Genomic DNA, 26,048 nt, shown 5'->3' on the forward strand with positions numbered 1-26,048 from the left:
AATTGAGGTTGAACTTTTTGATTATTCTATTTCATTACTTCATCCATTCGTCACAAAGCCAGCCCTTTACCTGTCACGGCCGTAGGTGGCAGGAGGCGTGGGCTTGTTGTCAAGAACAGACTCAATCTCCTCCATGATTTCAGGGGTGAGCTTGTCGATAAGGGGCAGAGCCTTGAGGTTGTCCTCAATCTGCTCAACCTTGGTAGCGCCGAGAATGACAGTGCTGACGTTGGGGTTCTTGGCAGCCCAGGCAAGGGCAAGGTGAGTGACGGTGGCACCGAGGCGCTCGGCGATCTTGGTCAACTTGCGGACCTTCTCAATCTTGGCCTGACCCTCCTCAGACTGCAGGCTCTTGATGGTGTTCTCGAAGAAGGCCTTGTTGGTGGCAAAGCGGGAGTCCTCGGGAATGCCGTCGTTGTACTTGCCGGTGAGCAAGCCGCTGGCGAGAGGAGACCAGATGGTGGTGCCGTAGCCGTGCTCCTTGAAGAGGGGAGCGTACTCGTTCTCAAAGCGCTCGCGGTGGAAGGCGTTGTACTGGGGCTGCTCGACGACGGGGGCGATCAGGTTGTGCTTGTCGGCGAGGTGGATGGCCTCCTTGATCTGGACGGCGCTCCACTCAGAGGTACCCCAGTAGTAGGCGAGGTTGAGGTTGCGGATGACCTGGGTGAAGGCCTCGACGATCTCCAGCATGGGGGTGGCAGCGTCGGGACGGTGGGCGAAGACGACATCGACGTAAGGGGTCTGGAGACGGTTGACCGAGGCCTTGAGACCCTCAACGATGTGCTTGCGGCTGAGACCGCGAGTGTTGGGCTCCTTGCGACCGGTGCCAAAGAAGACCTTGGTGGTCAAGACGTACTCGTCACGGGTCCAGCCGAGCTCCTTGAGTGCCTGACCCATTTCGACCTCGGAAGCTCCGTTCGCATATACCTCAGCGGTGTCAAAGGTTTGCTGTTAAAGACGCGGTTAGTTTGGTGTCTTTGGTGGTGAGCTGGACGGACGTTGGATCAAGACGTACAATACCATGGTTCCAGGCAGTCTGGAGGCACTTCTTGACGATCTCGCCCTTCTGGGTACCACCGTAGGTGAGCCAGCCACCGAGGGAGAAGATGGAAACCTGGAGACCGGTGTTGCCCAGGTAGCGGAACTTCATGTCCTTGGGCTCATAGGCCGTGGGAACGACGGGAGAATCGGAAGCCATTGTGTTTGTTTGTCTGGATGGAGTTGTGGAATAGAGACGAGATGGACAGGAAGAGAGCGGGACGAAGCTGGCTTTTAAACGGACCACGGGCAGGAGAGACCTGGAGAAGAATGGGATGAGGAGGGGCCTGGGCGACATTTCAGTTCAAACCCAAATATTTAGTGGAGATAAAGGACGGAGTTATCGCTAATCCCCGCTCAACAACCGGAGCTCGCGTCCTTTTCTAGTGTAGGCGGCAACCCACCATTCCGTCCATGGTGATGGTCAGTATCGACCCGGTGGAGCTGGAAGGTCGCAACAGCGATTGCGATGGTGACGACATGCATTTGTCAACCTCCCGTCTCCTCGATCAGTTCCCCTTGTACACCCCCTAAAAGGCGTTGTTGGCCGGAAGTAACTGGCACCGCCATGATTATCAGGATACGATACGATACTCATATTTGGTTGCCGGTCTGCCGCGGTGAAAATCAGACACCTTGACGGCCAATGGCTGCGGGGAGCGGGGTAGCTGGAGGTCAAATTGCTCGATGACGCCGGCGGGGTAATCAGGCTAGTCAGGACGCCGAATGCGACCGTCTCGGGCGGTCACCAAATTGTTTTAGTAAGCAGCTCCATGACGCAAGAAATTGCTGTGGAAACCCACGTTTTTGGGAGCCGTGGAGAGCCGCGAGCACTTCTTCAACCGGTTCCGTTCCTAACAAGATTGTATGATTGAGACCTTTGGCCGCGTTCTTGGCGGGTGATCAGGGGCCAACTGCCATGGGTCTCATCAATCTTCAGTTGTCAGGGACGAGCTTGGTCCGCCTAAAAAGATTGAGGTGACCCAAGTGCTCTGGTATGTACCCAGAGAGCCATGTGAATTGTCATGAATATGATGTCCACTGACCCAAGGAGTCGGGTCTCGTTCCTGTACCCAATATGGATGTATCGATGTCCAGAGGCGACCATTTGCTCTCAAAAGAACTGTATGTACACTATGTATGTAAGTGACGGGATGGGGTTGGAATGGCCGTCTCCGGCAGCACTTCATGGGGCTCCCGCTTCCCCGGAACGATGCCAAGCTTGGGGTTCTGGTCTGGCCTCCGGAGATAGGTGCTCGGCCCCACAGACATTCCGGGGACCGGGACCCACGGACCCCGTTGCAGATGGTGTACATAGTAGCGGGATGACTTCCCGTCGACTTCCAGACATTACTACCAGTTGATCCAATGATTCTTTCATCACGGTTTTGAGGCCTTGTTGCATCAAAATTGAAGGGCCGAGTTAGATGGCGTGGATCGCTTAAGGAAAGTTAAGTGCCTCGACCAGACGCCGATTTTCATAAAACCTTGGCTCATCTGGGCGCCAGGATGAGTACACTACAAGTACAAGGTCCACCGCAAACCGGACCCTGAAAACGAGAATGAAGTTGAAGAACCCGAGCGCCTAGCTGCCATGGAGACCTCTTTGGCTCTACGAGCTAATGTATACATAGGGCTCAATCACGCGGCAGAGCGACGATCCGGCCAGCTTGCCGATTCGCACATCTGGGACCTGGTTCTCCGTGCGCAAGGCAGAAAGTGTTCCTAGGTATCCCCGTTATGGGAAATACTTTCCATCACATTTCCGTCGATAACTCCGAGCGCTCAATCCCTACAGGGGTTCATGGATGTTCTAGTCAAACTGTCCCCCTCGGCCTGTTGCCTACGTACCTGCCTGCCAGGCCTGCGCTCATCAACACCAAACCTTTCATCCCATCTCGAACATCCCATCCCGTCCAGCCGTCTGCCCGCACCTCGCTACCAACTAGGTACCCCTTCCCATACCAGGCACCTAATGGCTCTATAATTGCTCTCTTTGGTACCTGTAATCACCAACAACCGCTTTGGCCGAATGGCGCAATGGTCTACCGTCCTAACACCTCAAACCCCCAAAACATTCCTGTCCGGTTGGGAAACGATGATGTACATTCAAGTAACCGATAGCGTGTTCCACATCGTAAGCCCCGTCCACAATCAAGGATCTGCAGGTGTGAGCAGCAACAGAAGAAGGTAATCAAAAGTGCAAAACCCCCTAAAAAAAAAATTAAAAAAATGGTTAGGGTGTTTCGATGGTTAACCGGTGTGCGCTGATCGGCTGAGCGGTTGTTGGTATCTTTTTTTTTTGTATCTTTTTGTATCTTTTTGTACCTTTGTCGGACGGTGATGATAGAGGAGGGTTGTGTCTCGCGAGGCTGTGTGTTCGACTACTTGTCCTCCCGCACTCTTTTTTTTACCCCTTTTTCTCAAGTTCTCAACGACTGCCCAAGGCCCTAACCGTCTCCTCTGTCTTTCTTCACACTCTCCCGCCCCTTCCCTCCCTCCTCAGCTTCTCATCACTAATCCACTGCGGAGAATCAACCACTAGATCTGACAGCCATGCATTCTCCCCCTCTTTCAAGTCCTCCTGCTTCACGTCCGTGATCCGCCCACGGTAGACCACGCCATATTCTTCACACAAAGCCCTCACCACCCCATCCACCGTCTCCTCCCGTTCCTCTAGAAGAGATGTTGAACACCTCCCCTTCCACCATGTCTACTACCACCACCGCCCCCTCCCTTTACTTCTTGTTGCAAAAGAATACACTCCGCCAAAAGCGACATACCCCTCCCCTCCCGCACATTGCTCGCCATCCGCACTGCATGATTGGAAATCGGACTTTGAAAGTTGATCAGGCTGGTTTCTAGGATTTTCACTTGGGTCTCCAAGTTGCTAATCAAAATGCTGCATGCTGCTTTTGGATGAGATACTATAGAGAACGGTGTTGTGGGAAGAAATAAATGATATTTCCCGTAGTAGGCATAGCATTTGAGCTCTCTTCTCCGGTCGATCGGTCGAGTTACAAGCGCTTGCTCATTACGGGTAATATACACGGTGAAACAATAGCATGCGTCAGGTGGTAACGGTAGAAATATTCATTATCATTAACTATCATGGGCATGTTTGCTAGCTAGCTAGCTAGCTAGGAAGCGAAGACACAAAAGTTCGAAATGGTCGCTTGAAGGTAAACAACAGAAAAACGGGACATAGCAACTTACCAGTGTTTTAGTTCTTACCCCAGGCTGTGTTACATCTGAACCTAGAACATCGTGAGCAGCTTTCAACGCAAGGAACGACGGGATACTTAGCGGAGAGGGTTTGTATCCGACCGCAAGCCAGATGGGAACGGTCGGATGCGATTCATCACTACTCAACGTTAGTCGTTTACTCATGCGAACATAACACTAAATCAAGGGGCATGAAAAAAAAAACTACTAGCGCCGGCCACCAAGGACCGACGCCACGCTTGTACTGAAATAAAAGGGATTTACCATGGAAAAAAACGAAGAGCAGATATGTACAGTCACGGGACATATGTACAGGGGTATCGGTAGTAGGCCCATCCACCATGCCCTCAGGCTCCAAAACGCCAAAACTCCCTGCCATGTGCTAACTATCAATTCTCTTCCGTCCCCTGAGCGTCGTCCTATCAGATGACGGTTTGTGGACGCGACTAGAGCTACTTGTTTGTGTCTTCCTTCCCTGACTCCTTCCTCTTTGCAAAGGGTTCAACATCCTCTGCTTAAGCCTATTCATGTATCCTGTTTCCTTCCAACGGCGAGCTGCGTCGTCCACCACCTGGGTACGGTGAGTCGGCAGCTCTGGCTTCCTGGGATCACGTTGCTGCATGCTACTCCGGGTTTCTTGACCAGAGAGAGGACGCGCAGATGATGGTGAAAGACTCCGGTGTCGTCGACAGGGCAGCGATGGCTTCGTCTGCTCAAAGAAAGCTGCGGCATGATGCTCGGGTTTCGGGGTTGGTGTTTCTGCTTCGGAGGTAATCGAGAGGTCCTTGGGATGATCCAAAGGTTCCTTTCCTGATGCCACTTCGGGGGTGGCATCCTCCTCCTCCTCCTGCTCAGGAGCAGGTGTGGTAACCTCCGACACGTCATAGAGTGTAGAGGCTGACGATTCCAAATGATCGGATTCGTATTCGGAGTAGGAAAGGGTACGGGCTGGGGTAAGGGCGAAGTCCGGTTGAGAGCCATCCGCATGGGAATCCACAGACGAGTTCGAGCACATGGTCATGGAGCGCGGAGACGGCGGCAGGTGGTCTTTAACAATGGACTCCTCATCCGCAATTTCAAGCGGCTCCTCTGTCATCAAGATCGGATCGCAGTAGTACTCATCGTCGAAAAGAGAGGGGCACGAATCGGCACTGCTGGAGGTGACGGAGCCAGAATCGGCGGATTTGTGCCAGGGATGTTGCTCGGGAAGGTATGATGCAAAGTATCGAACAAGCGAATCAAGCGACCTTGTTCGGAAGAGCTGGACAGCGTGCTGCCACTGATCGGTCCCAATCAGGGAAGGGTTTCCAATGATCTCGAATGCTGCAGATTCAAGAGACTCGTTCAGTTCGCGAACGCGGAGTTGCTTCCGCTCGGCAAGGAGCTGATGTAACTCATCGGCGGTGGTGGCCCTGTGTGCTAGTTCGTAGACGTCATGGTGAAAGGCCTCGGGGTCGAGAATGGCGAGGCTAAAGGTGTTGTACTGGTCGTGGAGCTTGGTTTCGAGGTCCTCTCTCTGTAAGCCAAACTTCCAGTAAGGCCATGTCCATCCTGGTCCGGTCGGATCGTCCATCTGGGGAGAAGTGCGGTATGATGAAGGGGGTGGGTTCGGTGTGTCGGTCGAGGTTGAGTAGGGGTCCAAATGCGAACAAGAAGAGAAAATTCAGTGGGTATTGTATTGCTGTGATTAGATTGGTCTTAGGTAGGTTAGGTAGAGCTGCGAGGTTTTGCGTCGTTCCGTAGTTGGGTGGGGGACAGAAATGAAGCCAAAGTCGAAAACCGGGTGAGCGGTGGTTCACCTCAAGGTGATGGGATGTTCAAAATCAAGACTCGCGGGCCTTGCACTGGTGCAGAAAGCCATTTAGTAACCGACAAAATCACACATGGTGAAGGGATAAGTATCTGTTGATTTTATTTTTTGGTGTTTTGGTGGAAAGGTAGGGGTCCGATGCCGACGGGAGTCTCGATCGTGCTCAATTGCAGGTGAGCTCGTTGAGGTTTGAAGGTGAGGTAACGACGGCGGTGATGGGGAGATGAAGGCCTCAAGCAGAAGGAGGACGAAGCGAACGGGGGGATGCGCTGGGTGTTGGAAAGACCAGCAGAGTGCTGCGACGCCACAGACTGTCTCGCCAGACGGCCCCCAACGCCAGATGGTCTGGGTGCTTGGCAGAGATGTTACCCAATGAGATGGTCGCTGAGGTGGGCTCGGCAGGAAAGGGAACGGAAAGCGGGACACGAGGAGCTGCGCCTGCGGCCGGAGGGTTACACTCAGCTAACACCCAGCCAATCGAAGCGACAGCCACTCACACTGATTGCTACACAATAATCCTCTTCCGGTCTAGCTTCTAAAAGACTTGCATGAAGCACATTTTTCGTCATCCCTCACTTCGCGCGCTGTTGTCTCTGGAATGGAATGCCCGATTGCGGTCAAATCATTGCACTTTCGACCTGGCACCCTCCGCCCATTCCTTGCAGGTCATCAGTGTGTGTTGCCTACCGTCGTCCGTCTTTTCCGTCATCGTGACTTGCGCTGCCCTCCGTCCGATACGGCGATTGAGGTTTTCTTTCAGATCATGGTGAATCATCGAGACTTTGTTGACGGGCGACATCTTTCGGTTGTGAAATCAAGACTTTGACGATGCTAGCTCAAACGAGTCATGACAAAATCATGACAATGGCGGCCATTCACGGGTAAAAACAGCATCAATAAATTGCAAACGCCGTCCAGCCGCTCTTGCCTGGAACAGCAACTGCAACAACGCGACCTTTTCGGAACCCCCCCACCCTCTTACCCTTCCTTCCTCACCCCATCAGTCAGCCCAGCGCCAACAGAAGAAGGCGCACCCAGCCGCAAACCTGAGCCATCCTTCAGTTGTGTTGAGGTTCATTCGGTTCCAATTCGAGGGAAAATCAGGGAAGGCAGCAAATGTGCTGGTTGGGCTCACTCCAGTCTCTCGGCAAACGAGGGCTTTGAGGTGTGGCAACACAAACCGAAGGATCGAGGGCGCTGACATCAGAACTGAGTGCAAATTGGAGATCGAGTGAGTGTCAAGATGCGAGTCTGACGACAACCTCCGACTCCCACTCACTTTCAAAGGCTCACCACCAGGCTCGTCATCGGTGGGAAACCTCTTCCCTTTTATGGTTCAACTCCGTTTGTATGACGGAAGCAGGAAGTCCAGATCGACACTACAACATGAGCACATGTGTTGTGACCCGCGTGTGCTTGTTGCTGATGATGAGAGACTCGACTCGGTGCCAGAATGTTCACCGCGGTGAGTTAGTTGGAGGAGGAACGTGACACAGGAAAGCGACCAAGGGCCCATCGGCGATAAACCAGATGGCATCAACTGACGATAGCAAGTGGCCGCCTTGGCAGCTGACGGCCCCTCATGTGGTGCTGCCTCGAGAACCCGACGCGCTTTCCAGTTTCAGGTGGACCATGGATGAACCAGTCAGACTCGATTGTCAACGCTGTTCTTGGCCATCGGGGGCAGGGAACATGGCGCCAATGAAGCCTCATGAGGCCCAACACCAGCGTGGGATGGTCGCCGGCTGCCGTCCCTTACAAATACTATATCCTGCTTTCCTGGCCATCTTCTTCTCTTGTGTTGGAGGTTTTCCGGCTGATGGCTCTGCATTTTCGCAGTCCTTGAATCATCTGGTCGTCCGTCTCAAAGTCGAGATAGACGATGTGACAGGCGGGGGGCATGGGCTGAGAGGCACTGCACTAACATGGCAGCACCGCCCTCTTCGGGGAGTTGTGCTAGCTAGGCACCAGCCTCAGCTCACTTACTATCTGTTGGACTGGTCAGGTCGGGTCGTCTCTTCTTCGTCGCGTTTCGATTGATGACTCTCTCCCCCCCTCTCTTACACTTTCCCCTCTTCTCTCTCGCCCTGTTCTGAGCTTCTCTGACCCCTGGCGCACACATCTTGTCTGACATTGCAAAGAAAACGGCCCGGAGCTCTTGTTCTTCCATCTTGTTCGGCGAGGCTGAGACTAAGGTGTCCCATCAGGAGGCTTGCTCTTCCACCTGCCCTCGTCTCGTCCGTTCATCTGACAACCTATTGATGGTCATTCTGCAACAATAGCAATTATGGCTCCTTGAACACGACAATAACTTGTTTTTGTCCTTTGCAGCCCGCTGAATTTGTTGCAGCAGGGCTCTTGCTTGGTTCGCATTTAGTCTGACCAACGCGCTTCAGTTCTTCTTTTCAGCGGTAGTCTGCCGAATCACCTTGACTATACTACAGCTGCCATTCGCTCTATCTGCGCTCTTCTATACCACCTTACCACAAACCCGATTTCCATAGCCGCCTACCAGTTGGTTTGATAGGACGCTTGAACCATCGTTCAACCAGCACAAACATTGCAATACCTTGTCCCTCGATCCGTGCACCGGCCCGCGGCATGGTTGACTCCAAGGAAACCTCCGAATTCTCGGAGAAGACGGAGGCCTTCTCCCAGTCCGAGATCCTGGCGCGGTTTCGAGATGACCGCCGCGAGAGGGAAGAACTTCAACTTGCCCTTACCAGCACCGTCTCGCTCGATAGCCTAGTTATTCCACCGGATGAGGACATTCGAATTCTTTTCAGGCCGCCCCGGGGGCGACCGGTCAGTCCAGGTAGCTTGGAGAATTGCAGGTGGCTAGCTCTGCGTGCCGAGGTTGCAGGAAAGGATCAGGCACAACACAAGGTGCTTGCCGTCACGCAAACATCCCGGGATATCAAGTTCTCCGTCCGAATCCCTGGCATGCTGTGGTGCGAGCTCTATTATGATCCGGCCAGCGATAAGCTCATCCTTGTCAATCGTTCCAATGCACCATTCATCCTATCCCGTGCCTCCACTACCGCTTCAGGGGATAACGAGGAATACGAGGTCAATCCAGGCTTCAATAAAGACGTCTTTCCAGGCACCTGGCGTATCAGGTTCTACAATTCCGATGTGCTTGACTTTCGTATCCTTGAGAAAAAGCCATCACTTTTCCGGATTCCATCTATCGATTCATCAACTTCATGCCAGCTCGTGAGAAAGCGCTCCTATGTGGGTGATGAAGAAGATGAAAATTCGAGCAACAAGAAGCCTCGAGCATCCGAGGACAGCGAAATCAAGAAAGAAGACACCGACATTAAGGAAGATGGCGTCATCATGTTCTTGCCAGCAAAGACGAAGCCGCTCGTTCTTCCAAGCCTGGCTGGGGAGAAAAAAGAACTCGTCTCCGCGAACGGCAGAAGGGAGCTTGTTGCATCCGACGGAAACCTCCTTCAAATTCAACCTGACGAGACGGTCCAAGTTACTGGTGGCGAGCTTGACGAGTATACACTCACAAAGAAATCGGACATTGCCTCGTCAAGCTTATCGAGCGTTTTCACCGCTGACCACTCAAATGTGCCAGATGGAGTTATTGTGGTAAAGGTGCTCAAGACCCGAACTCCGGCCACCGTCAACAACACCGCTATGGAATCCAGGAACGTGATCCATCAAGCCGATGTCTGGCTTCGAGAGCTTCAGTATCAGGAGAAGCTCCAGCACAAGAGCATCGTACGTCTATACGGCGGCGACGCTCGCTTCCTATCTCTGTACATGGAGCACGTTGATGCTCGAGATCTAGGATCCAAGGGAATGTGGCGACGGATGAACGACCGGTTTGCCGGTGACCGATCAGACGCAAAGCGCATCGTTCGGGACATTGCCAGTGCACTGCAGTACATCCATGGACGCGGTCTAGTCCACAATGACATCAAACCCGCCAACATTCTCTACAGCAGAGAGCGTGGGGCCGTCCTGTGCGATCTAGGTCTATCTACCCACGCCAGGGACCCCCCTTCAATCGGCGGTACACCATGGTACATCCCACCAGAATTCATTGCCCTAAAACAACGTGGAGCCCCCAGCGATGTTTGGGCCCTGGGAGTGACCATGCTGTACGTCATGGGGAAGATCGCTTTCCCGGACGCTCGTGGCAACAGAGCGCATCCCCAACATCTTCACTGGCTTATTGCCAAAGTTCACCCAAACCCACGCGATCGGAATCCTCAACCGAGCGCGGTCAAACACATGCAGCAATGGCTGGGTGAAGTCAACATGGCTCGTGCACAGCTCGATACGCGAGATGATCAAGAGAGGCTAGTGTACGATATGCTATCACCAAATCCAAACCAGAGAATCACGATGAGGGAGATCGTGGCTCGAGTCCACGACCAAATCCCAGAGGAATGAGAGAATACCATGTTTGATATTTCGCGATATCTACACTGGCCATATACACCTGTATCTACGCACCATTTTGGTTGAAATCAAGGAGGATTTATATCACCCCACACAGTAAGTCCACAACGCTCCTTCTTGGGTCACAAACTCATGGAAGCGTTGCTCACACCCGGTAGTATCAGAATCTTGTATTTTCAAACTCAAGCTCGCAATTTCCGTGGCATCATCAACAAAAAAACCGATCCCCGTTCCCCGTTTATAGCACCATACCAGTCACAAAGCTCAAAGTCATACCCACAACAGCTGTGAGAGCGACCTTGTTCAACCCAGCGAGCGAAGCACCGCTCTTCTTGCCGTCTGCGCTCTCGCCGCCTTCGGTGCTATTGCCGCTCGGCCCCTTGACCTGAACAAACGACACCTTATCATCAGTCTTACACTCATCCTTCGACAGCGTCGTGGCGTTGGCGCGGAATGTGATATCGGCGCACTGTTACCATTCCTGATTAGCGTATTTTCTTTCCCACTCATCACCTTCTTGCCCCTTCCAGGAGCCAAATAAAAGGAAAAACTCACGTTATACAAGGCACTGCCACTCGCCCCCACCGTGACAACCTGGATACTTCCCTCCTGGCCATCCGACATAGTCAAGCCCTTGGGAAGCGGCAAGTCAACGCAGAGCGTACCCGCTCCCGATACGTTCCAGAACGTGGGGCCGGTGAGGGTGTAGTTGAAGTTGGTCACGTTGACGCCCAGACCGAGGTTGATGAACAGGTACTCCCACGGGTGGTGCAGATCGAGCTTGACGCTGCCGCCTTTAAGGGGCCAGTCGGTGCGGTTACCGGAGGTGGAGGTGGCGGGGGGGACGCCGGCGCCTATGGATGGGGAAGGTGTGTTAGCTTCTCAAATTTGAGGTGGGAAGAGAGGAAGGAAATGAGGGGAGAGTGATGGATCAAGCTTACAAGGGTAGTTCCATTGGGAGTAGTTGGTGCCGGACTCCAGGGTGTTGGCGCGCCAGACGGGGTATTCGAGGTTAAAGTGCGCGGAAGCGAGAGGCGCGATGGCCGCTGTGAGGAGGAGAGTTGCTGAAACCATTTTCGTTGATGTTCGCTGTCTGCGTTGATGGTTGTCGGCGCGTGTCGCTTCGAGGATCCGAATAATTACAAAGTCGCGGAGCTTTTCGGAAAGGTCGTGCGTAACCAGGTATTCTTAAATGGTTTGTTTTGTTTTCAATTATCGGAGGCTGACAGTAAATCCTCAATTCGGTGGACGGTTGAAAAGCACGGGCGAGGAGAGGAAGGGTAGAAGACCTTGGACTTGTTTGCGAAGGGGAAAGAACACAACTTTTTAATACCCCAGGCTTGTTTGGTTGTACATAATTTTATTCGCGCTTTCTGATTCGATAATTGACTGATGAATTTCAATTCCCATTCACCGAACCGATGAACAACAAAGTGAGCAAGTTGTTGGTGCCACCAACGTGGAATATGTACATAGGATGCGTGGCGGCGGCAGGCCCCACTATCTTGCTCAAGCTCAGTGCACTGCAGCCTTGATACGTAGCTTCCATGTATTCAGGTATGTACCGTTTTGGGGACGTACCTTCCACTACCTTTACCTTTTAAGCTGTGAATAACAAGGAAGAGGAAAAAAAGTGAAATAATCCATGGTCGCAACTTCGCGGCAGCTTTCAGAACCAGCTTTGAATTTCAAGCGGGAGCAGTGCGGGATGTCACTTTTTCTTGGCAATCCAATAACCTCACCAAAACGGGACACTAACGAAGTGAGCAAGTTATAAGTCAAGAAGGCGTTCCCTCCCCCATCCCATCTGATACTTGTCCTCCTTCCACCTAGGTATGTAGCCAGCCTTTGCTCCTATCGAGTCGAGGTTGAGGTCGTCTTCGGTTTTCTTTCGATGTCACGGTCTGGACACCAGAATCGGATTGAGAAAGGCCCCATTGCGTTGGCGAAGTGATCTTTTCTTCGAACGATTCGGGCAATGATATTAAAGCCGCCGTAGGTACTGATCCAGTTCGATTGAGGTAGCGAAGAAAACAAGTTAAGTTTTCGTGGGGTTGAAGGAAGGTTAGTTGGTGGTTGGTCGGTGTTGGAACATCGATGTAAACTTGCTCAAATGAACGCGCCGCACGAGGTTGGGGTTGGTCAGTCGGTCGGGGTTGGGGAAGGTGCATGCTGCAGGGGCATGCGGGAAGGGACCATCACCACTAACTAAGATCCAACGAAGCTCCAAGCTCCCAAGCACGCTCATACCAGACAGACGAGGCTGGCACCTTTGAGTTTCGGGCACTCATAACATACATCGATGGCGATCAACGTATTTGAAGGTGCCACGCAGCTTTCTGGTTAATGGTATAGCAAGGTAGGTACAGGTGTTATGGGCAAAGTTAAGTCGATAGGCGGGGTAAGTACCCAAGTACCGAACCTTATATAACCCCGGATTTTTGGCTTAGGATGGTGCGGGTGGTTCGTGCCAGGTACTTCAGTTACCTAACAGGGGGGGTTGTGTCTTTTTCCTGCTCGTTGATGCAGTCCCGAATTTATATTCTACCATTGATAGACCTCAACCTCCCGACTTCAAGGTGCACGTCGAGATTCACAAATCTTGGGGAAACCATACTTTACTTCTTCTGCTGTTTCAGTCGCTTTGCATCTGATGCATAGACAACTCGGGAACGCACGTGGGTGCTTTGTCAGACGAACAAGTTCCGCATGAAAAAAAAATACATAGATGGGATGAACAAACTGCGTTGGTACCTGATCGGCATTTTGTCTGTGCAGCGCGTTGCAGACAAGAGTTCGGATGGTGTTCCGGGTAGTCGGTAGTACAGTAGTGTATTCTTCAGCAAGAAACAAACTACGTCACAGAGCTGTGACGATCAAGTTGGCTCTTTGCTGTCGTGCTGCACTCCATGTAAGTGTCTCTCCTCTTCGACGTTGAACGAAGCAAGGTTTCAAAATGACATGCACCAGCAATTCTTGGCAACAATCACCCAAAAGCGCGCCAGTGGTTTAGTGGTAAAATCCATCGTTGCCATCGATGGGCCCCGCGTTCGATTCGCGGCTGGCGCATTGGTTTCTTGAACGAGTCAGTTTGATTTTTTTCCCATCTTTTTTGAATTTTTTGTTTTTGTCGTGTGTTGTCCCACTTGAACACTCGGGCGGAAAGCCGGGATGGCATGCCTGCCAAATTTTTCGCTCTTGCGGGTGGTAGGAATTACCGAGGTTATGAAGCCCCGCTCAAAACCAAATCCTCAATAAACGGTCCGATGGTGTAGTTGGTTATCACGTCAGTCTAACACACTGAAGGTCCCCAGATCGAGCCTGGGTCGGATCAATTAATGTTTTCTTTTTTTGCGAAATTTCATTTGGTCAACTTTCTTTTTCCCCGTGGATATGATGACTTCCAATGTTTTGATCGCTAATGCGATGAGATGCGTGCATGTCTTTTGTATAAAGAAATTCATTCTGTCTTCACGTTCCCGCGCTTGATGGGTTTAATTTTTCCTGGTGAGTGCTTTGCAGTGCATACCAAATTGAATAACTTGGACCTTGCTGGAAATCTTCGACCCGATAACTTCAATCACGGACAGCATAGGGGAAAGAGGAGATAAAGAAATATGAATGTATCCTATGTTCATTATCATCAGCCAGTTGGTATCATATGTACAAAACCCCTAAAAATACAAATTAACTCCATCCATGTGTACCCATATGCAAAAGTCCCTGCCCGACATTGCCTATTTCTTCAGTGTCCCCTAACCATTAATCACTCCCCTCTCTCAGATAGGACTAGTATCTTCATCAAAATAATACCCCCAAACGCTGTCCACATCCGCCACATACACAGTCGGGCTGACCTTCCTCAAGCCCTTTGCCCATAGCTCCCTCTGCTCATCCGCCGGATCAAACACCGGCGTCGCCACCCGCAAATGCAACGACGACACCCGTCTCGCCAACCGATCAGGTACAGACGGCGACCCCCCCTCCCTAGCGTTAAACCGATCAATGATGCCAATCAGCTGTGTGAAAGCCTCGGCTTCGGCCTTGCTGCATTCACGGGCGGTGGGGTCATCCAGGTCTACATCCGACGGGCTCATTCCGCGGCGGCGGCGGCTTCGGGTGTCGAGCTTGTAAGTCTTTGGCTGCCGTCTTGCATTTCCTGTTGTTCCCGTGGTAGTTGTTGTTGTTGTGTCGTTGTCTTCGGACCCCGTCGAGTCGTCTGCTGACTCTGACTGTTGTCGTCGGAGGTTGGGCACGCTCTTTCTGCTCGTGGGGTAGTAAGCCTGGGAGGAGGGGCGGAAGTTGATGCGGGGTGGCGGGTTGCGCTTGCCGGGGTAGAAGCTGGAGCGGTGCAGTGGGAATCCTGAAGAAGAAGAAGAAGGTGATGAAGACGAGACTTGAGAGTAGGTGGATCCTACGGACCAGGGACGGAGGGGTGATTTGACTGGTGGTGAGGGAGGCGCGTAGGTGGGTGGTGGAGGTGTTTGGGTTGCGTCGGAGATGATGCTGACGTCGTCATTGTAAACGTCTGGTTCAAGTTCTGGGACTTGGTCGGATCCTGATGAGAGGGGCCGTGATGGTGATGAGTCTGATCCACTTGATAGAGGTCGGTTTGGTGTTGGTAGGGGAGGGGGTATTTGGTGGTGTCCCCTGGACGTTGAGGGTCGTTGTGGTGATTTCGGGCGAGGGGGTATTTTGTAGTGTCCCCTGGCCGTTGAGGGTCGTTGTGGTGATTTTGGGGGAGGTGGAACCCAGCCAGCGTTGGACGAGGAGTAATTGTTTTCGCCATGTGTTGAGTTGGTGTTTGGTACAGAAAGATGTGTTGACTGTGTGTTGGATGCGGTGATGTCCACGCTTGATTTCTTTCTGCAGGCAACAGGCCGTGGAAGTGAAAAGTTCAGAAACACGGTAGAGGACTCTTCCTTGGGCCGGAACTCAGAAAGCGGTCTCGGTGCTGGAGATGCATTGTTCGGGATAACTAGAGGTGGAAGTGATGTCCCTCGTGTATGTCTGGATGTGGGTAATGGAGGCCATCGAGGAGGCCGTTGAGGAGGCCGTCGAGGTGGTCCAATGTAGACATCTGTAATGTAATCCCGGCCGATGCCAGATTTAGACATGCTATGGCCATGCAGTGCTGCCATGCTGGTGGTGTGAGGTACCGAGGATGGGTTCGGGGAGCCTTCTGGCTACAGAGGACGAACGAAGTCAAAGCAAACAAAGTGGACAGTTGACGCGACTCTTAAATAGGTACAATACGGTGAAGCAGGAGGCCTTCCCAACAAACCGGACAAAGCTCATGTGGACTCACTCGAGTCAAGATAGCTGCAGATTTTGTGTAGATCTGAGTGGGTGTCGTCAGAGAAGGATTCAAAAAATGGAGTAGCAGTACGGTGCGAAGGTGGCTGAGATAGTGCGATCACCTCACTGGTACACCAATTGGATACTCATAGAGGAGATTCTTATGGTTAGTGAAGCTCTTCGACCTCGTATTATTGCTCGAATCCCGTCCACTGGATCCACGTTTAAACTTGGGAGTGGCACACAGCCAGGAACCACTACGGGAGATCTGCTGGCAACGGCCGCGCACAAGCAAGTTTTAGCGCTGAAACAAATGTTGCCATGTTGACCGAGGTTTGCTCAAGTCCGAAGTGCGGGGAGGTTTGTTGGAGATAACAAGTTCCTCCAAGCTAAAGAATTGGGGATTCGGATGCCCTGCCCAGGCAGGCAGGCACCTGACGGACTTTTGGATTGAAATTTAGGTTTTTACTGCGGCTGGGATTCGGCGACGTTTCTGTTCTTCAGTGGACTGGAGCGTGGCTGCGCTATAAATATGAATCGGATGACGTTGCGTCGGTGCCAAGCTCAGCCCCGCATGGGTCAAAACTGCCCGGACGGGAGCGGCCTCCGGTCTTAGTGTACACTAAACACACCGGATGATTTGGGCCCGCTGTGCCGAGGCAAGGCATCCTGGAGTTTGGAGTTTGTACCTGTTCCTTTTCCACTTTGTTCACCAGCATAACCATGTAGTGACACCATACAAGAGTCTTCCAGACTGTCAAGTGACCACACAAAGGTTCGCAGATGAATCGGATACGGACCAACGACCTTGGAGCGACGAATCAGGATACCAGTCGCAATCGTTGGATGTCCGGCTTGGCAGCGACCATGATTCGCACCACGAAATGCCTCCAAGAAAAACGTGATGACCACGAGCGCGCAACGGTCTAGGTACGCTCTTGACCGGCCCGCTCTTCGGTATACCGTCCTCTGAATGTACGCGCAAGTGCCATCATGGCTGAGACATGCGATCGATATGATTGTCAGGGGAGATAAGCGAGGATCTGCCAGGATCACTGCCTTGCGAAATCGGCAATCTGTCCCTGCAATAAAAAGAAAGGACTATCAACAGAAGACAAGATTGGAATTGCCGGTTATCATTACCAGATGTATCGATGCAAGCACCGACACGTTGCACAACGTAAGCTCTGTGTAACGAACACTCGCGGCAGAAATAGCGATGAACGGGCACCATGCATACCTCTACTGGGGGATAACGTGGTTTAACCGACAGAAAGACAGCTTCAATTCTCACTCAGTCTATGCTCTCTCCAAAGGAAACCGTAAAATCAAACGACAAACGCCTCGCTTCGCTATCTATGGTAGAACCTAGGTATCCCAAAAAGCAAAACGCCTGCCTATCTGCCCGCCTGCCGGAATATGACGTCATGTACAGATCCTTTTTCCCTTCTTCCATGTATTTTTTACCTACCCAGGCACCAAGATGATCACCACCATTCTTCATGAAACAGTCCCGCCGTCGTTGTATGGGGCAGCAGCGCCACCCGCTTCGGCAACGGCGCCAAGATCGTCAACTCCTTCGTCTGCCCGACCCCTGCATATCGATATCCATATCCATAATCCTGCCGCTCATACCACGGCACACCATCCTTGGATCCCTCTTTTGGCGACGACCGTGGCGATGATCTCGTCGACTTGAGAGAGCATACCGTCGTAACCCGGCTCCTGACCTTCTTCAGCTCCTCCAGCCTCTGCAACAACTTCCCCCTATTCCACAGCCTCTTGACATGCAGCTGCTTAACACCGTCCTCCGAATCGTACACCGTTCCTGGCACCGGTGGCTCAAAAAGAACCACGCTCTCTGCCCACGCCCTGGCTAACTCCTCGTCCTCGTCTGAGAAAGTAAACGTCACGCTGTCTTCGTCATCCGGTTGCCGCATGGTGATGAACCAGGTGAGGAAGCTGGGCATGGCTAGTGTGACTTCTTTAGAGGCGGCATGAAACACGACAAGTCGTCGGTAGCCTGGTACAGCCTGCGCATAAGGTGGCCGCGAATCTTCGGCTTCGAGGTAGGCGGCGTAGGCGGCGGCGAGGGCGCGGTGCGAGAAGACGAGGCTTATCCGGTCGTCACAGACCGAGACGTCTATGGCTGCTAATGTCGGCATGGCGCAGGCTTATCTTTTTGTTTTTTGTTTTTTTTTTGTTTTGAGGAAGAAAGAGGCGGGACACGTTGTTGATGATGATGATGATGACACCCGGAGAGGTGGTTGAGACCAGCTCAACAACGGGGCGGGCGGGTGCCGACTGTTTTGGTGTTGCAGTGAGTTGTTGTCGACTTATCGTTGACTTCTCTGTTTGTCTTGCACTTCGCGAGCAGCTCAGCGGGTCTTGGCGGCTGTCTTTGTCGGCGCTGCAATATGGATGCGAATACGATAAAAGCCCAACTGCTGACGAGTCGACTTTGGCTACACTCTAATCTTCGGCAGTTCCCTGGGCCCGATGTTGGCTCAATACTCCTGTGGAAACAAGGGACCAGCGATGCGAAAATATTGTCGAACTTTGATTGTGCGTAGTAAGTCAAAATTGACAATATCGAAAGCTGGACAACGAAAAAAAATCAGATCCAGGCGCGCGGGAATAGCAGCACATGCAGTATTAAAAAAGCCTCTATCTACCTAGTCGTACCATCAGCTATGTAGGAAATGATATTACAACGTCGTCTCCATTGTTGATAATGTTATAAGCCAATGAAGCGAGTCCAGTTGTTCGATGTGCCGGTTTTTTCTTTCTCCTCCTCTTTGCTCGAATTTTTTTCTCTTCCACTCGTTTTATTCTGTTGCATGCAAGTGGAAGCTACCTTAGACTAGTAGATCCAGTTTAAGTGGTGAAGTGGCACTCATCTTGCAGCCAGTGGTTTCGCTCGCCACCAGCGCCCGCAGCGCAGATTGAACCACTCGACACTTCATGCATGCACTATACTGCTTCTGATGCAGGTTTGCGGTTCGCCGAGTGTGAATGGATCTTCGCGCGGCTCACGGGGGCGGGGAAAGCACCTGGGATCCTTTTCGGCAAAGAGAAAACTTACCAGGTCGTCATAGTCGCAGTCGCACTCGGGTACTTATTCGTTCGCTTGATATTTCAAACTAACCGTGTCTAACTAATGAAAGAGTCTTCTTGTTCTTTCTTCATATCCAATGTCGCAGTGCCCATCAACCGTGTGAGCCTGTGAGAGAGAGGGATTCGTGTGAATGTTTTTCGCTTGTTTCGCCTTCGATTTGTTTAGAGGTAGGTATGGAAGTGCGGAGAAGGACTATTTGTCCAGTTATCTGTGAGCGAGTAAAGCCGTCCAAGCCGTCATGGGTCTTTCTTTTTGACCATCATGTTGGCACATTTGTGGTTGAAATCGTTCTGGGACGAGTTTCTTCGGTGCTCCATATAAAGACATCCCGACCCCTCCCCGCAAGCAACCACGACAGGAGACATCAGCATCGGACGTCAACTCCTGTACGCTATTATCGCGCGAATCGTGAGATCTGCGAAATATTTGATACGACCTATGTCGACAGCTGTTGAAGATCTTGATATGTATGTAGGTTGATTGGAGGCTATCCCGCTTGCGAAGTCGGCGACTTTCGGTTTTCCTTTCTCAGTAGAGACATCAAGACTGGCCGAGGCATTTTGTTGTAGCACCGCAGGCGCAGAGTCAGACTGACGAGCCCGAGTTATTATCGATGCCCAGCAAAAGACCCAATTATACTTGCGCTTTATGAGACCACCAGCTCTGCCTAAATTTGGTCTTTGCATTCATCCTTCCTTCTACGCTCCGGTTCGAAGACAACACAAGACGCTCGCCAGCCTCACTGACGGGAACTTATCGAGAGGTTTCTTTTTCTTTTTTTTTTTTTTTTTTTTTTTTTTTTTTTTTAGTGTAGTAAGTCGTTCGGCGGCATCTCGGCTTCGAAAAAGACTAGAGAGGAGTCGAAGAAGATGATCTTTCTCACCATCAACCGTAAAGTGAAGTCTCTGCTCCTGCAACTGCAATAAATTTTCCAAACTGTTTCACATCTGCATGTAAGAACTATCGACCCGGAGAAAGAAACACATCTTTTTCATGATGCCAAATGCAGATATCGTGCAGCAGGGTCCAGTCCCATCTCCATCCATCTCCGGTCCATGATCCATATCCCGCATCTCGTCCGTCCTCGACCCCTCCCCGAGCCTCCTTTCTCCGCGCGCTATCGCTGTCTGAGATCTTCAAAAGTCCCACCTGCTGCGGATCGTTCGTTAGGCCAAATCGGCGGGTGGAACCGCATGGCGCCAACGCAACTAGAATTGCAAACGCAAACGGTCCCCGCCCCGCCAACCCGGAGTGTGGGCTGTTTAGTTGTCATCCCGGGAACGAATCAAGGCCAAGCCCGAATCGGTCTTGTGGATCCACTTTTTCTCACCGCGGCACACCTGGGCTCAGCCGCCGGAGGAGTCACCGCACCCGCCTGTCCCCTATCTAAAGGCAACTAACGGAACCCAACGTCAACAAATCGAGCAGATAAAACAGAGTTTGGCTCAACTGGCTCTGTGGTGTAGTGGTAGCATACTTGCTTTGGGTGCAAGTGGTCCCAGGTTCGAACCCTGGCTGAGCCCTGAAGCAATTCATCTGCTTAACTTTTTTTTCTCTTTCTCTATCTTTCTTTTTTCCCATGGCTTTTTGAATTTTCAGTTCCTGAATTGCATCGATGCAGTCGGTTCAGGATCATCCCTGGCAGGGATTTTCTTGGGGGGAGGGGGGATTGAGGCTCAAAAGTTTTAAAAAGAAAAAGCCGTCTGGGCATCTGGTGGGGAGGGGGTTGCGTCGGTGTGTCTGTGTGCGGAATGACGTCCTTTCACATGCTCTTTCGTTCTTTCTGGAGCTTCAGTGATGCGTGCTTTTTGTCGGGACAAGTGTTTCTTTGGTGATGCACGGGACTAGTTGATTGCAGAAGCTTTAACCGGAATGGAAATGTTTGCGTTGTTTTTGTTGAGGTACAAATATGTGCTTCATACTTGTTGACACCGTCGCTAGGCCAAAAAATAAGACCGAAGCCTCGAGCCCTCGAGTTCATCGTTTGACAACGATAGAATTTTTCCGAGGAGAATGATGTCTTGAATTTGCAAAGTCATTTGCAAAACCGCCATGTGTCCGTATGTCCGTATTCTTCTCTGAAATAAGAGTCCTGTGTTTCCAGACACTCCCTCCCTTATAAATTGCATCTTCATTTCGATCATAAGATTACACCCATCGAATTCTTGGAAAGAAGAACCAGTTCGAAGTGAATCAGGGGATGAGGCCCAAGTGAATGAATAGATACCTCGTCGTTGTCGCTTTCTCCTTTCTTTTGTGTATCACCCTGGCCGGCCGTCGCACGCACACACGCATCTACGACATGTTCATGTTCATGGACTGGTTGACGCTAAGCTCTTGAGTCGCCGGCGGCACTTGTCTTGAAATCAGTTCTGCTGTCTCCAGGAGCAGAGAAGCTACTACCATTACCCCAGAACGACAAGCCAAAACACCAAAAGCACTCCTATCTTAGGCTGGAGGCCTGCGATAACTCGGTGATGTTTCGGTACACTTGATTATTTGACATGGCTCAGTGGAACATCGTCTCTAGGCTGGGGATCGAGCTTGGGAGATATACCCTAAGAACTGGTGTGGGAGGGCCACGACTAGGTCTGTGGGCGTGGATATCGACGTTGCCCATCATGCGTGAACGCATCAGCATGTTTACCAGTTAAAGTACATGAGGGTATTGGCTTACACACAAGCCATACCGGGTCGAGTCAAGGTCAACACCAGTCATTGTTCGTCTAGCACAAGTATCACAATATATCACAAATTGAACAGAGGGCAGCTACAATTTGTGGCCTATAGCACTTGGTTTCTACATCTTATGGCTAGGAATGGGTACAGAATGGCAAAGTTATGTTTGATTCCTTCATGACTTCTCTCCCCAGGGTTGACTAAATGCGCCACCCTGCTGGTCCGGACGTTTTCCTACGTCTGAGATTAGAGGCGTTCATCATGATGTGGAGGAAATTTTGCTAGCTTCTGGACGACTCCTGGCCGGGCATGCTGCGTTCATGAGCGCCAACTCTATCCCGGTGCTTTTATTTGGAGCCTGATGTCGAAACTTCCACGGTTGGAAGGGAATGCATGGTAACTCCCCTGGCTAAGATGAGGGAAGTGATAGGGTTGAATACCGTGAACTCGTGCCTCATTGTGTTTATGCTTGAATGGCCTTAAGCAGGCGTCGAACAATCAGGTGTTGCGCCACGGTGACCCTAAAGACTATCCCTAAAGCTTGTTTGGGTTCTACCGTGCTTCAACAACTGCCAGACATGACTGAAACTCGCTCGCAAAAATGAATGAATAAAGAAGTGGGTAGCCTGGACTTCTTCTAGGGACTTCTTCTTCTAGGAGCAGGGAAAATACCATCGGGGTTCATAAACGGAACAACAGCAGGCGCCCGTGAAGTGTGGACTGAGTCCTGAAGAGAACTTACTATCAAAGAACCATAATTCGAGTGTCTTGACAACAAAGTCAGAAAACTAGTGGCTCTCTACTAGAGAAGACCACCGTGACCTGGCTGTCCAGAGTGCCCTAGAAGATGCCCTCGGTCATGATCTCGCTCGCCTTTTCACTCTTCTGTCACGCTTTGTAACCCGGCAACCTACCTGCTTTGAAAATTTCACTACGGTAGTTGCTGAGGCTGGCTGCTTGACAACAGGGGGGAGCGAAGGCCTATATACCCATGCTCTTCAACCTGTACGCGCTCGAATTTCGAGATGTTCACGAAGGGGCTGGCAGCCGCAGCTTCACAGCCCCTGTTGCTCGCGACCAAGGATCAAAGGTCCGAATAGGCGAGCAAGTCAATCGTCCGACATGCCATTGTGTTGAAGCCGCTAGGGATCCTGGGTTCCATCTTGGTGAAAAGCTGGCGGACTTGCGGAGATGACAAGGAAGGATCGCCCATGTCATCACACCTTGATGGCCAGCGTCAACCCTCCACCACTCAGCAGCCTTGGGAAGTGGCTGTTCCTGACCATCTGTGTGGACATTTTTGATTAGCTGTGGCCTGTCTCGAGCGACTTTATTCAACGGGGCAGTGGCGACAAGCCGAGGTAGAAAGTCTCCGACGTGGAACGGCGTCTGGCTGCATTGGAATCGTCCACATCCGGTATGTCGGATGAAGAACCGTTGTTTTGTCGTATGTAACGCTCGTCCGGCCGAGTCCGTAAGTAGGGTGGACATGCAGTCGCTTCTGCCGTAACACTATTCGTCCATGTTGTGTACTGTGACCCGAGTCGAGCGCCACGGCACCAAAAGGACTCGAGCGTCCACTCGTCCGCCCACCCACCAGCTAGCCCGGTAGCGAGAGAGCTCTACGCGGTATCCGGCCACCGAAACTTGTAGGGGGTCGGTCAAGAGAACACCGGCATTGAAGCTCTAGATTGCCGAACATGATAAGCAAGGCCCAGAGTTTTGTATATCTTTGATGTCAGTGACAAATGCTGTTATTCGCTGCTGGATCGGTGTCGAATGCCGTCAAATAACTAGGCAATGGATGCTTCTCGGCTCGAGGAGGGGGTTCCGGAGACGGATCACATGGTAAGACCGGGATGCTTGTTTCCAATTGGCTTTCGCGGTGGTCCGCAGAAAAAGTGTGGTTCCTGATTCCATCATCATCATGGCAAGCGGGAGTGTCTGCCAGGACATGTCGTCCTCAATTCTGAGCCAAGATCCAATGGTCAGCCGATGTCATCGTTATCAGCTTGGCTGATAGTCCGTGTAGTATCCGCGATAAGGGCCAGCCGAGCCGCTTGCGAACAAAATGCGCTGCCAAAATACAAACGAGACGGGAACACACAGAAAGGGCCCGTGTTCATCACCAGTGCAAAAGGTCAAGCAAGTCAAGCCAGCATTCGAAAAGAGCATCGATGGGTTCTGCGGCCATTTCCAATAGCCAAGCCGTTTGCCAATTCGCTAGCGCGTGGCGGGGCTGCGGAACAACCTTGTTCTTTTAACCGGCCGACCTTCGCCCACCAAGTGCACGACCCGACCGACGGCCATCAAGGTTCTCACTTCCATGCGCCCAGTCACCCATCCATCACATCTGTTGGCAAGTTGGCGGAACCGAGCGATGACACCCTCACCAACACGAAGGAAATGGAACGACATTCTGTTCACAGCATTCAACGATAATATCGGTTGATATTGAGTATCAGGTGCCCAGACTCAAACTTGCTCAAAAGGACGAGGGCTATTGTCAATTTTCGTCAAGGGGTCCGTGGATATACATTTGACTAAACTGAGATTACATAAAGAGGGGGAGAATTATGCAGATCCCCCCAAGAAGTATACTGGCTCTTCCGAACTCGCTGACGCTCTGCAGCTCAAACTCAAAAAGCGAGGGCCATGATGGCCAATCCCGCGGCGGCCAAGCCCGAAGCTCCCTGGCGGATGGCACCAGCAGTGGGAGGGGTGGTAGAAGCAGTGGCGTTGACTGAGCCAGCCTGTTCCTGGGACCCGGGAGATGTCGTGGTAGTCGCCGAGACGTGACCAGCGCAGTGCCAATGGTCGCCGTGGGCCTCGCAACCGTAGGATTCCGTCGGGCTGGGCTTCAAAGAGACGGAGGAACCGGACTCGCCATCATGGTCGTCATGATCATGGACTGCGGAGGTGGTCGCAGCTACGGATGAGACGCTGGCAGCGGTCACGACCGTGGCAAGAGAGGTGACCTTGAGACCCTCGCAGTGCCTGAAGTTTGTCAGTTACAATGTCCGTGAGGGCATGACTCGCCGTGGATACATCAACATACCAGTGGTCGCCATGAGGCTCGCAGCCAACCGAAGCAGTGGGCGAGGGAGCGAGGGACTGGGCCAGTGCAGTATGCACGGAACACAAGAGGAACGGCGCAACAGTGGACAGCTTCATGATGCTGATTTTGACGAGTAGCTGGCTGCAAAAATGAGAGTGACGAGTGACTATCGGGTCTGTCTGCTGATGCTTCCTCCTCATCGTGTCGTATTTATCCTCATCCCGAGTTCTGTTGCCCAGCCTTGGCTATCGAGCAATATCCGAGAAGAGGCTGATCATTCTCATGCAGAGATGGTCTATGGTGAGCCGTTGCGGTTGAGTGAGCAGTTCCCAGCCATTGTGAGGAGTCCATCAAGGTGTTTAAAGGATGAGGGACTTGATTCAATATTCGTGAATGCCTCATCTTGGCGGCATGATGGAGTTGATGCCAAGAAAGCCTCTCCTAGACCTGACTTGGAAAACCCAAAGTTTGGTCTTGGTAGACGGCGTGGGAGCGTGAGTCCACCCTCATCCTCCTGGGCTGGTGGGCAGCAGGAAAAAGTAAAATGAGTTGAGACAACGGATGGACTTGGCGTGAAATTCTACAGGCCTCCCGTGGTGATGTTGATGTTTTCCAAGAGCTTAGGGTAAGCTGGGGCTAAAAGATGGAGAATTATCGACTTGTGAAAGCTTCGGTGGCAGTCAGTGATGTTGAGATATCGAGCATCTCGAACGTGGGCTTTTATGGGTCGGTATCGTTGTCTCCGACACGCGCGTGGCATCCCTACGGGCCACATGTCTCCGAGCACATGTCTCGCGACCGGATATTCGAAAAGAATTCTGCACACTGAAGAGGTAAGTATCTGAGGAGTTTGGAGATAAAAACCATCGCACATCAAGAAACAATGATGGACCGTTGCACTAACTGAATAATGTGCCTTCCACTTGGATACACTGCAGTGGAAGAATGTAGCTGCAGTGTGAGATGCTCAACTGACGAGGACAATGGCAACTGCCTTTTTCGGATCCGTCCAATCAATCCATGAGAAATTGCTGCTGAGCCCCACTCGCAGCAGGGGCTCACCGGACGCTTAAAAAAAGGTACGTACCTATCGTCAGAGCTATCTGGCCATCAAGGTTCTCAACCATCAAGGTGCCCTCTGTGCTGAGACAAGATTAGGACCCGTACCACGCTCCGATGCACCAGCAAAGACAGCCCATCCATTGGCTGAGAGGCGTCTTTACCAAGAAAACGACTCCACCGCCTGCAGAAACGACTTGTTCCTGCTGTTTCTCCTCTTCAATTTCGTGGCCACCGCCAGCCTCTCTCTGCTCGGTGTGTGTCCGTCCGTGTTTACTCCAGTCCTGCTCCCCTCCTGCTCCCCTCTTTCACGTGGGCGTTCAGTTTGGAGAACTGGACATCTG

The 26,048-nt window shown here is 51.8% G+C and overlaps 8 protein-coding genes and 3 non-coding genes across 11 annotated transcripts; 5 read left to right on the forward strand and 6 right to left on the reverse strand.

The window, feature by feature from the left end:
• Positions 1–66: 66 nt before the first annotated feature.
• Positions 67–1,198, reverse strand: B0T23DRAFT_394085 (voltage-gated potassium channel beta-2 subunit; the record flags this gene model as incomplete). Its single annotated transcript, XM_062838107.1, has 2 exons — positions 67–948; positions 1,016–1,198. The coding sequence occupies 2 exons, from the start codon at positions 1,196–1,198 to the stop codon at positions 67–69; spliced, it is 1,065 nt and encodes a 354-aa protein (XP_062696152.1).
• Positions 1,199–4,211: 3,013 nt separating this feature from the next.
• Positions 4,212–5,980, reverse strand: B0T23DRAFT_96088 (uncharacterized protein). Its single transcript, XM_062842048.1, has 2 exons — positions 4,528–5,980; positions 4,212–4,402 (listed from the first exon to the last, which is right to left on the reverse strand). The coding sequence occupies exon 1, from the start codon at positions 5,834–5,836 to the stop codon at positions 4,646–4,648; it is 1,191 nt and encodes a 396-aa protein (XP_062696153.1). The 5' UTR covers positions 5,837–5,980; the 3' UTR covers positions 4,212–4,402; positions 4,528–4,645.
• A 1,460-nt stretch (positions 5,981–7,440) lies between these two features.
• B0T23DRAFT_96106 (uncharacterized protein) lies at positions 7,441–8,394 on the forward strand. The gene has a single exon (XM_062842049.1). The coding sequence runs from the start codon at positions 7,604–7,606 to the stop codon at positions 8,111–8,113; it is 510 nt and encodes a 169-aa protein (XP_062696154.1). The 5' UTR covers positions 7,441–7,603; the 3' UTR covers positions 8,114–8,394.
• Positions 8,395–10,673, forward strand: B0T23DRAFT_96107 (kinase-like protein). Its single transcript, XM_062842050.1, has 2 exons — positions 8,395–10,588; positions 10,657–10,673. Exon 1 carries the CDS (start codon positions 8,675–8,677, stop codon positions 10,481–10,483), a length of 1,809 nt encoding a protein of 602 aa, XP_062696155.1. The 5' UTR covers positions 8,395–8,674; the 3' UTR covers positions 10,484–10,588; positions 10,657–10,673.
• Positions 10,607–11,941, reverse strand: B0T23DRAFT_96113 (uncharacterized protein). Its single transcript, XM_062842051.1, has 3 exons — positions 11,434–11,941; positions 11,048–11,346; positions 10,607–10,961 (listed from the first exon to the last, which is right to left on the reverse strand). Exons 1-3 carry the CDS (start codon positions 11,564–11,566, stop codon positions 10,731–10,733), a joined length of 663 nt encoding a protein of 220 aa, XP_062696156.1. The 5' UTR covers positions 11,567–11,941; the 3' UTR covers positions 10,607–10,730.
• Positions 11,942–13,490: 1,549 nt separating this feature from the next.
• On the forward strand, positions 13,491–13,561 carry B0T23DRAFT_t96. The gene has a single exon. It is a non-coding gene; the product is annotated as a tRNA-Gly (tRNA).
• Positions 13,562–13,752: 191 nt separating this feature from the next.
• On the forward strand, positions 13,753–13,826 carry B0T23DRAFT_t97. The gene has a single exon. It is a non-coding gene; the product is annotated as a tRNA-Val (tRNA).
• A 289-nt stretch (positions 13,827–14,115) lies between these two features.
• B0T23DRAFT_411174 (uncharacterized protein) lies at positions 14,116–15,790 on the reverse strand (the record flags this gene model as incomplete). The annotated part of the gene is made up of 2 exons (XM_062839430.1): positions 14,116–15,678; positions 15,749–15,790. 2 exons carry the CDS (start codon positions 15,788–15,790, stop codon positions 14,272–14,274), a joined length of 1,449 nt encoding a protein of 482 aa, XP_062696157.1. The 3' UTR covers positions 14,116–14,271.
• Positions 15,791–16,781: 991 nt separating this feature from the next.
• Positions 16,782–17,955, reverse strand: B0T23DRAFT_310372 (uncharacterized protein; the record flags this gene model as incomplete). The annotated part of the gene is made up of 2 exons (XM_062834584.1): positions 16,782–16,872; positions 17,426–17,955. The coding sequence occupies 2 exons, from the start codon at positions 17,953–17,955 to the stop codon at positions 16,782–16,784; spliced, it is 621 nt and encodes a 206-aa protein (XP_062696158.1).
• Positions 17,956–20,359: 2,404 nt separating this feature from the next.
• B0T23DRAFT_t98 lies at positions 20,360–20,431 on the forward strand. The gene has a single exon. It is a non-coding gene; the product is annotated as a tRNA-Pro (tRNA).
• Positions 20,432–24,226: 3,795 nt separating this feature from the next.
• On the reverse strand, positions 24,227–24,761 carry B0T23DRAFT_394091 (uncharacterized protein; the record flags this gene model as incomplete). The annotated part of the gene is made up of 2 exons (XM_062838108.1): positions 24,227–24,584; positions 24,646–24,761. The coding sequence occupies 2 exons, from the start codon at positions 24,759–24,761 to the stop codon at positions 24,227–24,229; spliced, it is 474 nt and encodes a 157-aa protein (XP_062696159.1).
• Between the last annotated feature and the right edge of the window lie 1,287 nt (positions 24,762–26,048).

The sequence above is a fragment of the Neurospora hispaniola genome (genome assembly GCF_033458365.1).
Source record: "Neurospora hispaniola strain FGSC 10403 chromosome Unknown B0T23scaffold_2, whole genome shotgun sequence".
NCBI lineage: Eukaryota > Fungi > Ascomycota > Sordariomycetes > Sordariales > Sordariaceae > Neurospora > Neurospora hispaniola.

Excerpts from the sequence above, each read along its gene's own strand:
- B0T23DRAFT_96088 (XM_062842048.1), bottom strand. The coding sequence starts at position 5,836 with ATGGACGATCCGACCGGACCAGGATGGACATGGCCTTACTGGAAGTTT.
- B0T23DRAFT_96106 (XM_062842049.1), top strand. The coding sequence starts at position 7,604 with ATGGCATCAACTGACGATAGCAAGTGGCCGCCTTGGCAGCTGACGGCC.
- B0T23DRAFT_96107 (XM_062842050.1), top strand. The coding sequence starts at position 8,675 with ATGGTTGACTCCAAGGAAACCTCCGAATTCTCGGAGAAGACGGAGGCC.
- B0T23DRAFT_96113 (XM_062842051.1), bottom strand. The coding sequence starts at position 11,566 with ATGGTTTCAGCAACTCTCCTCCTCACAGCGGCCATCGCGCCTCTCGCT. Across the intron at positions 11,347-11,433 it reads CTCCCAATGGAACTACCCTT|GCGCCGGCGTCCCCCCCGCC; the intron begins GTAAGCTTGATC and ends CCCCATCCATAG. Across the intron at positions 10,962-11,047 it reads GTGGCAGTGCCTTGTATAAC|TGCGCCGATATCACATTCCG; the intron begins GTGAGTTTTTCC and ends GAATGGTAACAG.